At 41.5% G+C, this 13,152-nt stretch overlaps 1 protein-coding gene across 2 annotated transcripts; it reads left to right on the top strand.

Moving 5' to 3' along the window:
- Window positions 1–147: 147 nt before the first annotated feature.
- Window positions 148–12,314, top strand: LOC115150289 (cryptochrome-1). 2 transcript variants are annotated; one of them, XM_029693409.1, is made up of 14 exons: window positions 148–226; window positions 2,444–2,615; window positions 4,364–4,472; window positions 6,219–6,361; window positions 6,453–6,637; window positions 6,750–6,847; window positions 7,003–7,143; window positions 7,277–7,582; window positions 7,776–7,927; window positions 8,154–8,356; window positions 8,545–8,658; window positions 8,810–8,905; window positions 10,460–10,668; window positions 11,123–12,314. In XM_029693409.1, exons 1-14 carry the CDS (start codon window positions 214–216, stop codon window positions 11,165–11,167), a joined length of 1,986 nt encoding a protein of 661 aa, XP_029549269.1. In that variant the 5' UTR covers window positions 148–213; the 3' UTR covers window positions 11,168–12,314. The 2 variants fall into 2 exon arrangements, with proteins under 2 accessions (XP_029549269.1, XP_029549270.1); XM_029693410.1 differs by lacking the exon at window positions 148–226 and adding an exon at window positions 458–599.
- Window positions 12,315–13,152: the final 838 nt, after the last annotated feature.

Here is a 13,152-nt window from a genome sequence, read left to right as displayed (position 1 = left end):
TAACAAGCCATCATCGGTTCCAGTGATCATCCGGGTCTCTCCCAAAGTAACCAATCACATGGTACACATAAAAACAGGGCGGGGTTTCAGATTATCGAAATGTAGGTATTACATGTCAAATAAAAATGCTCAACCCATAATGAAAACTTCACAAAAAAAATAATATGTAGTGCACCAAAAGCCTATAAATATTGCACAAAGTGTTCCGGAGCCATGCCACAGAAACGTGAGTTCATGCCCACTGCTTAACTTGGAAATCCACCAATTGGATACGTCTTTTTTCTAGGTCGCTTATTTGTAGCTTGTTGGGGCGTGTCGCTGGGAGAATAGATATTTCTAACTAGACAGTAAAGGTACTGTGGTTTGAAACAGACATCATATCTATTAATATATTTTCTATATCATATGTTGTTCACTGGAACATTGAGCATGCGCTGTAGCTAGACCAGTTATGAAACTATTTATTGCACTGGTAGAACTGTAACCTGGAAAGAAAACCCTAGACAGTTCAATTTACATTTTGAGAGACTACCCGTGGGATTTAACGAAACTGTCAACAATAATTACATAAGAGACACATCCTTGAGTACACATTACAGGTACATTTTTGGGATTATTGGTTATCATAACGTATTTGGTGTATTCCCTGTAAAGTAGGGGAACATGTATTACACTTACATAAGGTAAGTGTAATTGACCCGCTTCTGAGGCTGTGCATTGCCAATTAACAAAAAAGTGATATTTCCTTGGATTAGGTATATAATGTGTGTTTAAGTGTGTCTGAGTTTTCTGAACAATTTGTGTGCAGGTATGCAATGTATATAATGCGAATGATGCTGTGGTCAGATGCTGTAACAGTCTAGCTGTTATGGTCACCAGATTGACCTACATTGTGAAGTGCTTTAAACGGCCCTGTGTCTGTGTGATATAACGTCTGTTTATTTAAAAATCGAGAAACTAAATTTATTGCATTTTCTTCATGCCTGCTGATAAAAACTAAAGCAATATTTTGTTATTTTTGGAATATCATATTTTTGTTTGATTTGTCTCCAAAAATATATATATTTTTTTAATTATTATTTTTAGTGAGTAGAAGGAAACTAAACTATTTTGGATGGCCATATTTGTTTCAGTCCCATTTGACTGTATACATCATATAAATACATTATATTATATACACGTCACAGAAATATGAAAATAATGTCATGGTAAAGTTGAAGACAAATGGAAGCGCTGTGAGCATTGCAAACATTTTACATTATTTCTGACTAACGTCCACTTTCACTTAGCCGATTAAACTCAACTCCACGATTTACGTTGGAGTTGAGTTGCGACTAGTGTGGGCGAATTGATTAAAAAAAGAAATATATATATATATATATATATATATATATATATATATATATATATCATAATTTCAGCACCCAAAGAATAACCTGCATTTATTTACACATAACAATGTTGTGTGTAATTGTGAGCTATTCTTTGGGTGCTGAAATCAGTAGTCTTTTTTATTTAAAAAAATATGTGATGTTGGAGCTCCAGTCCTCCCACACTCAACTACATCTTAAATCGTGGAGTTTAGTTTAGTCTGCTACTTTCACCTAGCATTTCTTAATCATTACAGTGGGAATATTGAACAGTGCATTGCATTAAATAGTGTAATATGAATATTATAAATCATAATAGAGAGCAATAGTAATGGTGTCTTTGGTGGTGCACTAACTCTGCCATGTCTCCTTGGCAAAAGCCAACAGGGAAGTGAATGGGGTTATTTTAGGGTTTTTGGATAACTGCCGAAAATAAGGTATGTGGTAAACACAGGCTTAAGAGATCTTATGTTTAGCTCTATGTGATAATCTTCATCAGCTAACGTCACTTTTTGTGAATTTTTAAGCATTTACATAATTAAAACAAGAATATAAAGTACATAAAGGCTTCATAATTCATAAAGGTAATGTTAGCTGACTGATAGAACAAAACGTATAAAATGTCCTAAACCTGTGTTAACGAATCTCAGACCTTATTTTCGGCATTTGTCCCAAAACCCCATTCTTCCCCATTAATTTCACTCATAGAAGATGGCAAGCTCTATTCCAGTGTGTTTAATTATCAGTTCTCTCTATACTACATCTCTTTAAAGATGTAGTATAACTTGCACCAAAAAATATATAACTTGCTTTTTTTTTTTAAGGTGACCTGTTCTCTATAGCAGGGTTTCCCGAACTTGGTCCTGGTTGGCACGTTTAGTTTTTTCCCCTAGTACTACACAGCAGATTCAAACAACCAACTCATTATCAAGCTTTGTTTATTTGAATCAGTTGTGTAGTGCTAGGGCAAAAAACTAAACGTTCACCCGTGGGGCAGGACTGAGTTTGGGAAAACCTGCACTATGGCACATACAGGGCTTCTAAACATAAAAAAAATCCCTATTTTTCTTCAGTCCCTGTTTCAAATATGGCCAAGAACTCCATCCACTGGTTCCGGAAAGGACTGCGTCTCCATGACAACCCGGCTCTGCTGGAGGCGGTGCGGGATTCAGACACGGTGCGCTGTGTCTACTTCCTGGACCCCTGGTTCGCTGGCTCCTCCAACCTGGGGGTCAACCGGTGGAGGTGAGGCACAACTAACTTATCTATTCATCTATCAACCAACCAATCAATAAGATTATATTGTCCCAGTAGACATAAATGCATTGTGTATGTCTGATTGTGTTATTACAGTGTTAACTATTTAACAGTGTTGTTCAGTGTATTACAAAGTTGATGTTGTAGGCAGGATTGTGGTCTGTTCCATTTCAATTCAAGAAGTGAATTGGAAGTCCAATTGATTGACCCAGACCAGATGTTATAGTGGTTAGTTGTAGTGATCTAGTGGTTCTCAGAACAGCTCCCATTAGACGTTTGCCACTATCTGGCCAAGCTAGAGAAAACAGAAGTAGGCTATGGAGTGATCAGATGTGCCAGTGGAAGGCCTGGATCTTGACATCCATGGATCAGGTAGATGTATAGGCCCAGCAGAGCAGGAGTGCAGAAGTAGGCCTATATTGTAATTCTGTCTGCTTTGAAGATATAAGATGTAATTCTGTCTGCTTGATTGTTTTAACTCAGAAGATAGAATAAATACTACTAGGCCTAACTGAATGAATGGCAGGCAAAAGCAACAGCGTCTCTCTACTAGACACGGTTAAGAGAGCATTCATAGTGTAATAGACACAGACAATATTTTCACCTTCTGTACAAATTATTAAGTCCTCGCTGGGGCATTTTTTCTGCCATCCAAAACCAACGAGGGTAGAGCCAAGGCCTGTAAAATGGTGTCTTCCAGTCAGGGAGACAGGTTAGTGGGCCAATAGAGAGTTACGTTTCCTGAGTTAGTGGTTGCTATTGGGATGACCGACTTTACAGCAGGCTGTGCTGTGGTGGAGCGGCCTAGCTGGATCTTTAAAAACCGCCCAAGCAGCAGGAAGCAGCAGTGGCCCTCAGATCTGTAGCTGGATTAGCCATCTTTTAAATTGAGGAAAAGTTAATTTGTCCACACCTATACTTTTTTCTCTTTTTTATTCCAATTTTATTTGATCTGGAAAACTCTTGTGAATCGACAGGCAGATAGCAGGCCTACACAGGGTTATCTGGTCTTTGTCCACAGCTTGTTTATTGCCTTCAAAAGGTGTTCAGGTGTTAACTCTGCACAAACACACTAGACACACACATACACACACACCATGTACCACCTGCTGCTCTCCTCTCAGGGGGCTGTTCTGTGGCAGCAGGATCAGAGTTTTCTGTCAATCAGTCATTTGGGATACCACACTGATCACTGAACCATGTAACCGTTGCACACTTTCATTCCAAATATTACTGCTGAAACAGTAAGGACTGAATCTGTGCCAGAATCTGTGCCTCAATGACCATAAATGCTTGAAAGGTACATGCAAAAAGTCAAATGTTTTTGTGAAATCATGCTTGTTGTGAAGGTGTGAGTGGCCTCTGTGTGCTAGGCTGCTTCTGTTGTAGTCCGCTCTCTCTTGTGGTGGCCTACAGTTATGCAGGTTGTGCCAGAAACCGTCACTGTTATACTGTATATACGATCACCATCTTAATATTAATTATGGTCAAAGGGCACCAGTCTGCTTCTTGGAAAGTAATTTAGAGTTTGTATTTATATCCTGGCCTACAACCATGTTCTTCATTCTAAATAATGTATTATTTAGTTGGACTTATTAGGGTTTTATTCAATCATACATAGTGTCAGGTTTAACTCACAAACATGAGTCTCTTCACACTGTGAGAATGCCCATAAAGCAGTGTCCTCTCCTGCATGGCCATATCGTGACGGTTGTCCTCCCACTCCTGTGTTTCAGGTTCCTGCTGCAGTGTCTGGAAGATCTAGACGCAAGCCTCCAGAAGCTCAACTCCCGTCTGTTTGTGATCCGAGGCCAACCGGCCAACATCTTCCCCCGACTCTTTAAGGTGAGACCCCATCACCCCTACAGTCTTCCCCTCACCCATACGCTCTCCCCTCACCCAAACCCTCAACCCAGAGACAGCAAATTCAGTTGAAGTCAGAAGTTTACATACACCTTAGCCAAATACATTTAAACTCAGTTTTTCACAATTCCTGACATTTAATCCTAGTAAAAATTCCCTGTCTTAGGTCAGTTAGGATCACCACTTTATTTTAAGAATGTGAAATGTCAGAATAATAGCAGAGAGAATGATTTATTTCAGCTTTTATTTCTTTCATCACATTCCCAGTGGGTCAGAAGTTTACATACACTCAATTAGTATTTGGTAGCATTGCCTTTAAATTGTTTAACTTGGGTCAAACGTTTCAGGTAGCCTTCCACAAGCTTCCCACAATAAGTTGGGTGAATTTTGGCCCATTCCTCCTGACAGAGCTGGTGTAACTGAGTCAGGGTTGTAGGCCTCCTTGCTCGCTCACGCTTTTTCAGTTCTGCCCACAAATTTTCTAAAGGATTGAGGTCAGGGCTTTGTGATGGCCACTCCAATACCTTGACTTTGTTGTCCTTAAGCCATTTTGCCACAAGTTTGGAAGTATGCTTGGGGTCATTGTCCATTTGGAAGACACATTTGCAACCAAGCTTTAACTTCCTGACTGATGTTGCTTCAATATATCCACATAATTTTCCTGCCTCATGATGCCATCTATTTTGTGAAGTGCACCAGTCCCTCCTGCAGCAAAGCACCCCCACAACATGATGCTGCCACCCCCATGCTTCAAAGTTGGGATGGTGTTCTTCGGCTTGCAAGCCTCCTCCTTTTCCTTCCAAACATAACGACGGTCATTACGGCCGAACAGTTCTATTTTGGTTTCATCAGACCAGAGGACGTTTCTCCAAAAAGTACACTCTTTGTCCCCATGTGCAGTTGCAAACCGTCTGGCTACGTTATGGCGGTTTTGGAGTAGTGGCTTCTTCCTTGCTGAGCGGCCTTTCAGGTTATGTCGATATAGGACTCGTTTTACTGTGGATATAGATACTTTTGTACCTTTTTCCTCCAGCATCTTCACAAGGTCCTTTGCTGTTGTTCTGGGATTGATTTGCATTTTTTGCACCAAAGTATGTTCTTCTCTAGGAGACAGAACGTGTCTCCTTCCTGAGCGGTATGACGGCTGCGTGGTCCCATGGTGTTTATACGTGTGTACTATTGTTTGTACAGATGAACGTGGTACCTTCAGGCATTTGGAAATTGCTCTCAAGGATGAACCAGACTTGTGGAGGCCTACAATTATTTTTCTGAGGTCTTGGCTGATTTATTTTGATTTTCCCATGATGTCAAGCAAAGAGGCACTGAGTTTGAAGGTAGGCCTTGAAATACATCCACAGGTACTCCTCCAATTTACTCAAATGATGTCAATTAGCCTATCAGAATCTTCTAACGCCATTACATCATTTTCTGGAATTTTCCAAGCTGTTTAAAGGCACAGTCAACTTAGTGTATTTAAACTTCTGACCCATTGGAATTGTGATACAGTGAATTATAAGTTAAATAATCTGTCTGTAAACAATTGTTGGAAAAATTACTTGTCAGGCACAAAGTAGATGTCCTAACCGACTTGCCAAAAGTATAGTTTGTTAACAAGAAATTTGTGAAGTGGTTGAAAAACAAGTTTTAATGACTCCAACCTAAGGGTATGTACATTTCCGACTGTATCCACCATACTGTATCAGTGTTTGCTGTGTCCTCTCCTCTCAGGACTGGAACATCTCTCAGCTGACGTTTGAGTGTGACTCTGAGCCATTCGGTAAGGAGAGGGATGCAGCCATTAAGAAGCTGGCCACAGAGGCTGGAGTGGAGGTGGTCAGCAGGACCTCACACACACTCTACGACCTGGACAAGTGAGTGGGACACCCGGATGACATTTTCACATGGAGGCTTGGATTAAAACGAGCCCTGAATTGAAACCCTTTCTTCCTCTCCTCTCTGTAGGATCATGGAGCTGAACGGGGGTCACCCTCCTCTCACCTTCAAGCGTTTTCAGATGTTGGTGGGCTCCATGCTGCCCCCGGACTCCCCAGTAGAGGCTCTGTCCCAGGCCAGCATGGGTCGATGTGTCACCCCCATCTCAGACAACCACAGGGACAAGTATGGAGTGCCCCTACTGGAGGAGCTGGGTAAGACAGTTCACAATTGTTCCCATTGAAATCCATACTTGTGAAAAACCCATTTTCATGATACTTTTACCGCAAGTGTCTAAACATGCTGTGTGCCTGTTTCCCTCCCCAGGCTTTGACACTGAGGGCTTGGCTCCAGCTGTGTGGCCTGGAGGAGAGAGTGAAGCTCTCACCAGGGTAGAAAAACAACTTCGACCTGACCTCTCCACAGTACGTAACACACACACACAAACACACACACACACACACACACACACACACACACACACACACACACACACACACACACACACACACACACACACACACAGACTAATGTTTTATATCATATATGTATCATATATTAAACCTTTTTCTCTCTCCAGACATGGCAGGTGAATTTTGAGTGTCCCAGGAAGACCGCCAACCCCCTGCTGCCCAGTCCTCTGGGTCTCAGCCCCTACCTCCGCTTTGGATGTCTGTCCTGTCGACTCTTCTACAGAAAACTGGCAGAGCTGTACAAGGAGGTAGTGTACATTAGACACAGCTATCCCTACTGAACACTAACCCCAACTCACAATCATCACAACTATCACGCAAGGTTGTTTCTATTTTTTGTTTGTGTTATATTTCTCTTCTCTGTCCTCACCTCGGGTGAAGACGAACAACAGTCCTCCCATCTCCCTCTACGACAAGCTGCTGTGGCGTGAGTTCTTCTATACTGCTGCCACTAACAACCCTCGCTTCGACAAGATGGAGGGCAACCCCATCTGTATCCGCATCCCCTGGGACCGCAACACAGAGGCGCTGGCCAAGTGGGCCGAGGCCAAGACGGGCTTCCCCTGGATCGACGCCATCATGACCCAGCTGAGGCAGGAAGGATGGATCCACCACCTGGCCAGACACGCCGTGGCCTGCTTCCTGACCCGGGGAGATCTGTGGATCAGCTGGGAGGAGGGCATGAAGGTAATGAGAGAGAGGAGGAGGAGGGTGGAGGGAGGGAGATAAGGGTTGGAGGAGAGAAGACATGTAGATTAGCTAGGAGGAGGGGATGAAAGAAGAGAGAGGGAAGGGGGAGGAAGAAAACTGTAGAGACATTATGTGTGAATGACTGTGTGTTGTTGTTCTGTGAATCTGACTATGTTTACCTGTCTGTCAGGTGTTTGAGGAGCTGCTCCTGGATGCAGACTGGAGTGTGAATGCAGGCAGCTGGATGTGTTACTCCTGCAGTTCCTTCTTCCAGCAGTTCTTCCACTGCTACTGTCCTGTGGGCTTCGGACGAAAAATAGATCCAGAAGGAGACTTCATCAGGTTGGTATATCTAAATTCACGCACAAAAACAAACAACATGCACACACACACACACAAACAACATGCACACACACAAAGTATCAAAGCATAAAGTATCAAAGTATCTGCTTTAACAAGTCATACATTGGCAAGGCTGTTCTGTAAGTCTGTCTGACTGCTGTCTGTATGTGGTGCTGAACCAATTCCTCTGGCGATGTGCTGTTTTAATTTCTTCTTCTGCTTGCAGGCTATACTTACCTGTCCTGAAAGACATGCCAGACAAGTACATCTACGACCCTTGGAACGCCCCCATAGAGGTGCAGTCGGCGGCCAGGTGTGTGGTCGGCGTGGACTACCCCATACCTATGGTGAACCATGCAGAGGCCAGCCGACTCAACATAGAGAGGATGAGACAAATCTACCAGCAGCTGTCAAGATACAGAGGACTCAGTAAGTATTTTTCTCCCTCCCTCTCTTTGTATTGTTCTCTCTCTTTCTTTCTCTCTCTATCTCTCTCTCTCTCTCTCTCTCTCTCTCTCTCTCTCTCTATCTATGTCTTGCTTTCTGTCTGTCTCCTCTCTGTGTTGCTATCTCTCTTTCTCACACCTGCTCATTATTACTTGTCTCTCTTCTGATAGGCTTACTAGCTGCTGTGCCAAACAGTCCTATTGAGGGTCTGAATGTGAATGCGGTCAAGCCACTGACGTCGCCCTCTACTGGTAGAAAACACAGCGGGACCAACAGTCATCATGGTGAGCAAGGACCATGGCCTAAAACACCTTTCCTGTTGTTATCACACCATGACTGCAAAGTGAGCGCACTCTAACTCCTCCTCCTCTACTCTCCTCTCACCCTCCCCTCCCACTCTCCTTTACTCCTCCCCCTCTCTTCTCCTCTATCCAGGCCGTGGTAGAGAAAACAGAAGTGTAATAGTGAACGGTGAGGAGCAGACGGGACCCAGGGGAGTTAGACCACAACCTGGACCAATATACACTCAGAGTAAGACTAGACACAGTATATCATATCAGACTAGGCACGCTATATCATATCAGACTAGACACGGTATATCATATCAGACTAGACAAGGTATATTATATCAGACTAGACACGGTATATCATATCAGACTAGGCACGGTATATCATATCAGACTAGACACGGTATATCAGACTAGACACGGTATATCATATCAGACTAGACACGGTATATCATATCAGACTAGACACGGTATATCATATCAGACTAGACAAGGTATATCATATCAGACTAGACACGGTATATCATATCAGACTAGACACGGTATATCATATCAGACTAGACACGGTATATCATATCAGACTAGGCACGGTATATCATATCAGACTAGACACGGTATATCATATCAGACTAGGCACGGTATATCAGACTAGACACGGTATATCATATCAGACTAGACACGGTATATCATATCAGACTAGGCACAGTATATCATATCAGACTAGGCACGGTATATCATATCAGACTAGACACGGTATATCATAGACTAGACACGGTATATCATATCAGACTAGACACGGTAATCATATCAGACTAGACACGGTATATCATATCAGACTAGACACGCTATATCATATCAGACTAGACACGGTATATCATATCAGACTAGACAAGGTATATCATATCAGACTAGACACGGTATATCATATCAGACTAGGCACGGTATATCATAGACTAGACACGGTATATCATATCAGACTAGACACGGTATATCATATCAGACTAGACACGGTATATCATAGACTAGACACGGTATATCATATCAGACTAGACACGGTATATCATATCAGACTAGACACGATATATAATATCAGACTAGACACGGTATATCATATCAGACTAGACACGGTATATCATATCAGACTAGACACGGTATATCATAGACTAGACACGGTATATCATATCAGACTAGACACGGTATATCATATCAGACTAGACACGGTATATAATATCAGACTAGACACGGTATATCATACCAGACTAGACACGGTATATCATATCAGACTAGACACGCTATATCATATCAGACTAGGCACGGTATATAATATCAGACTAGGCACGGTATATCATATCAGACTAGACACGGTATATCATATCAGACTAGGCACGGTATATCATATCAGACTAGGCACGGTATATCATATCAGACTAGACACGGTATATCATATCAGACTAGACACGGTATATCATATCAGACTAGACACGCTATATCATATCAGACTAGACACGGTATATCATATCAGACTAGGCACGGTATATCATATCAGACTAGACACGGTATATCATATCAGACTAGACACGGTATATCATATCAGACTAGACACGGTATATCATATCAGACTAGACACGGTATATCATATCAGACTAGACACGGTATATCATATCAGACTAGACACGGTATATCATATCAGACTAGAGACAGTATATCATATCAGACTAGACACAACAGTCACTTACAGTATTATGTTGAGGAGGAAATTCTTATGTGTCTATTTCTGTTTTTCTCTTTGTCACTGCAGGCTGTGCAGAACAGGCCCAATCGTCCAATCAGGAACTCTGTCGGATAGGATGTGCCCATGACTTTGCTGTGCCTCAGTATCCAGGTTATCTGGTCCGGGGCGGGGCCGGGTGCAGGTCTAGGAAGAGGAGACGGGAGTTGGAACAGGAAGTGGCCAGAGACAACGACTCTCTGTCTTACGCCTTCAAGGTGCAGCGACACAATAAACAGGTAAGTCAGGGGTCAATGTGTGTGTTAACATAGACTGTAGAAAACAGAATGAAATGTACCTGGGGTGGATCGATAAATTACAAAAAAATCGGAATATTCATGTTTCTGAGTTCATGAAGTTAGACTTTTAGGAGCATAGTATAACTGACTCAACATTGACATTTTAGTCATTTAGCAGACGCTCTTATCCAGAGAGACTTACAGTTTGTGCATTCATCTTAAAATAGCTAGGTGGAACAACCACATATCACAGTCATAGTAAGTACATTTTTCCTCAATAATGTAGCTATCAGCAAAGTCAGAGCTAGTAGGGGGGAAAGTCAAGACTTTTTTAAACGTTGTTTATTTATTTTATACTCAGTTTATCAGTGATTCTGCATTGTGATATTGTAAACCCATCTGGTATTTACTTAGTAAAGCATAATAATAATGTCTCCTTTGTTCTGTGTTTCAGAAGAGTACGGGTCAGCAGGATGAGAGGATGGCTGTGTCTTCATAAGCTGCTGCCGTCACAGATGGATATTATTATACATACTGTACATAATGTTTAAATAAATATTTTACATGTTTGTATCAAGTAAAAGCCTCTGTTCCTGTATGAGATGTGACATGAAAGTCCCTGAGTTTTCAGATTTGTGATCTCAAAATGTATTATTTAAATTTGAAAAAATGTTGAAATCAGTTTGGACTTATCGTAATCTAATTTTGAGAGCCCAAGGTTAGGACTCTAAATTCCTCACCTAGGTTGAACTTGACTGATGATGTAAATATGTCAGTAAGACTGTTAGACTGTAGCTTTACTTCTGTACTGTATGTGTGAAACAGACTGATAGCCTGAAGACAAATTCCTTCTGGACTTATTCTGACAGAGCAGACAGACGAATAATATAACCATTTCACAGGAGACCTGATATTTAGATCTGGATCACCCATTACCTTTAGTGTTTACCTTTGACCTCTAACCATGAGGACGCAGCAAATGGATTGGTCAAATCAAACCAGCAGCTCTCTGTAGCGAAAGTGTGTGTAATAGCATATGGCTGTTCATCATGTGTTATTTTCCCACCATGTTTCTTAATTTCTGCTAAAATGGAGGGTGAAGAATGAATGCTATTCTGGGTATAGAATATGAAGTGCCTAGACGAGGTCAGTGATATTTCTGTTGGTAGACCAGTGTCCTATACTAGACAGTATTAGACACACAGCAGTAATGTTCCATCTATCCAGCAGTCTGCTGGAGACACCTCCGTTGGAAAACGTTCTTAGATTCACCAGATTCTGAAAGATGTATTACCATTACATGCCTTTATACTGTTTTCCGTAGTGTAATGTCAACTCCCTCAAATGTAATATCAGTGACCAGCAGGCAGGACGTCAATCTTCAGTTTGAAAATGCTAGTGTATGTTATGTTGACTGGTATCATGCAGGTTATGTTTCCATAAATAACAGTATGTTGCTTTTGTACATTTTTTTTGGTTTTCCCTCTGGCACTGTGTATGGCTGCTTTTGTTTTTACAGAATTACCAACAAATAGCCTTCAGATATACATGATGTTCAAATAATATATATTGTATATACAGTATACCTCTCTCTGCTTGTCTGTGTAGACTATCCTATTTCAACTGAAATTAAATGGTTGAAACAACTCTCTATACACTTGACTTTTTAATGTGTGGTTCCATCTTGTCCAATTTCTAAGGGTATTTTAATTTCTGTTTAGGAATTTGCAACATTTGATTAATTATTTCATAAGAGATATTGGTAATAAAGTTATTACAATCATTTAGCTGGGACACTCATTCTCATCTGCTTCTGTGTTTGGAAATAGTTGACTTGAAGAGAGACCATCTTGGTTCCAGACTGACACCAAGGATATGGAGCAGGTAAGCATCTGTAAACATCCCTCCCTGAGACATAACATACAAGATACCATTGGTTTATCAGCAGCTTGTTGAAATAGACGTGATCATTTGTCATTTAGCACATCTCCTTTTGGTACATGTAGAGCAGTAAAAATAACTGTCAAGAGAGGATTCTATATCTTGTCTGGCTGGTTGCCAGTTAGTTTGAGCTATAGACTAGTCAACCTGTTGTCTTGTCCATAGTGATGTAGTGCTGTGTCATGCAGCAAGTCTGGCACCCAGGCTAATAATAGGACTCCATATTGACCCGAACACTCAGACCCTTGAGGATCAGCAACACTCAGACTTTCAACATGGCAACATAGACATTACACAAACACTAAAGTAAGATGCCATTAGAGAAATGCAGTTCCCAACGGACTACCCTCATCTAGTGATGTGGTACCAAAGACAGTGGATAAATGAAGATGTCCTACTCAGGCAGTTTACCATTGAACAAAAATGCTCTTTAACAGGGTGGCTCTCCTATAGGCACCAATGTAATAGCAGCTGGGTCTGGTCTGCTTAGTTCATTGACCAATAATTTAGCAAAAGAACAGATTTGGGCAGCCTTTGACTTGA

This window comes from Salmo trutta, chromosome 16, assembly GCF_901001165.1.
Source record: "Salmo trutta chromosome 16, fSalTru1.1, whole genome shotgun sequence".
Classification (NCBI taxonomy): Eukaryota; Metazoa; Chordata; class Actinopteri; order Salmoniformes; family Salmonidae; genus Salmo; species Salmo trutta.
This window is presented reverse-complemented; position numbering and strand designations above follow the sequence as displayed.

Bases quoted from the DNA above. Each gene is read 5' to 3' on its own strand.
- LOC115150289 (XM_029693409.1), top strand. The intron at 2,616-4,363 runs GTGAGGCACAAC...CCTGTGTTTCAG, and splicing joins CTGGGGGTCAACCGGTGGAG to GTTCCTGCTGCAGTGTCTGG. The intron at 8,659-8,809 runs GTGAGCAAGGAC...TCCTCTATCCAG, and splicing joins CGGGACCAACAGTCATCATG to GCCGTGGTAGAGAAAACAGA.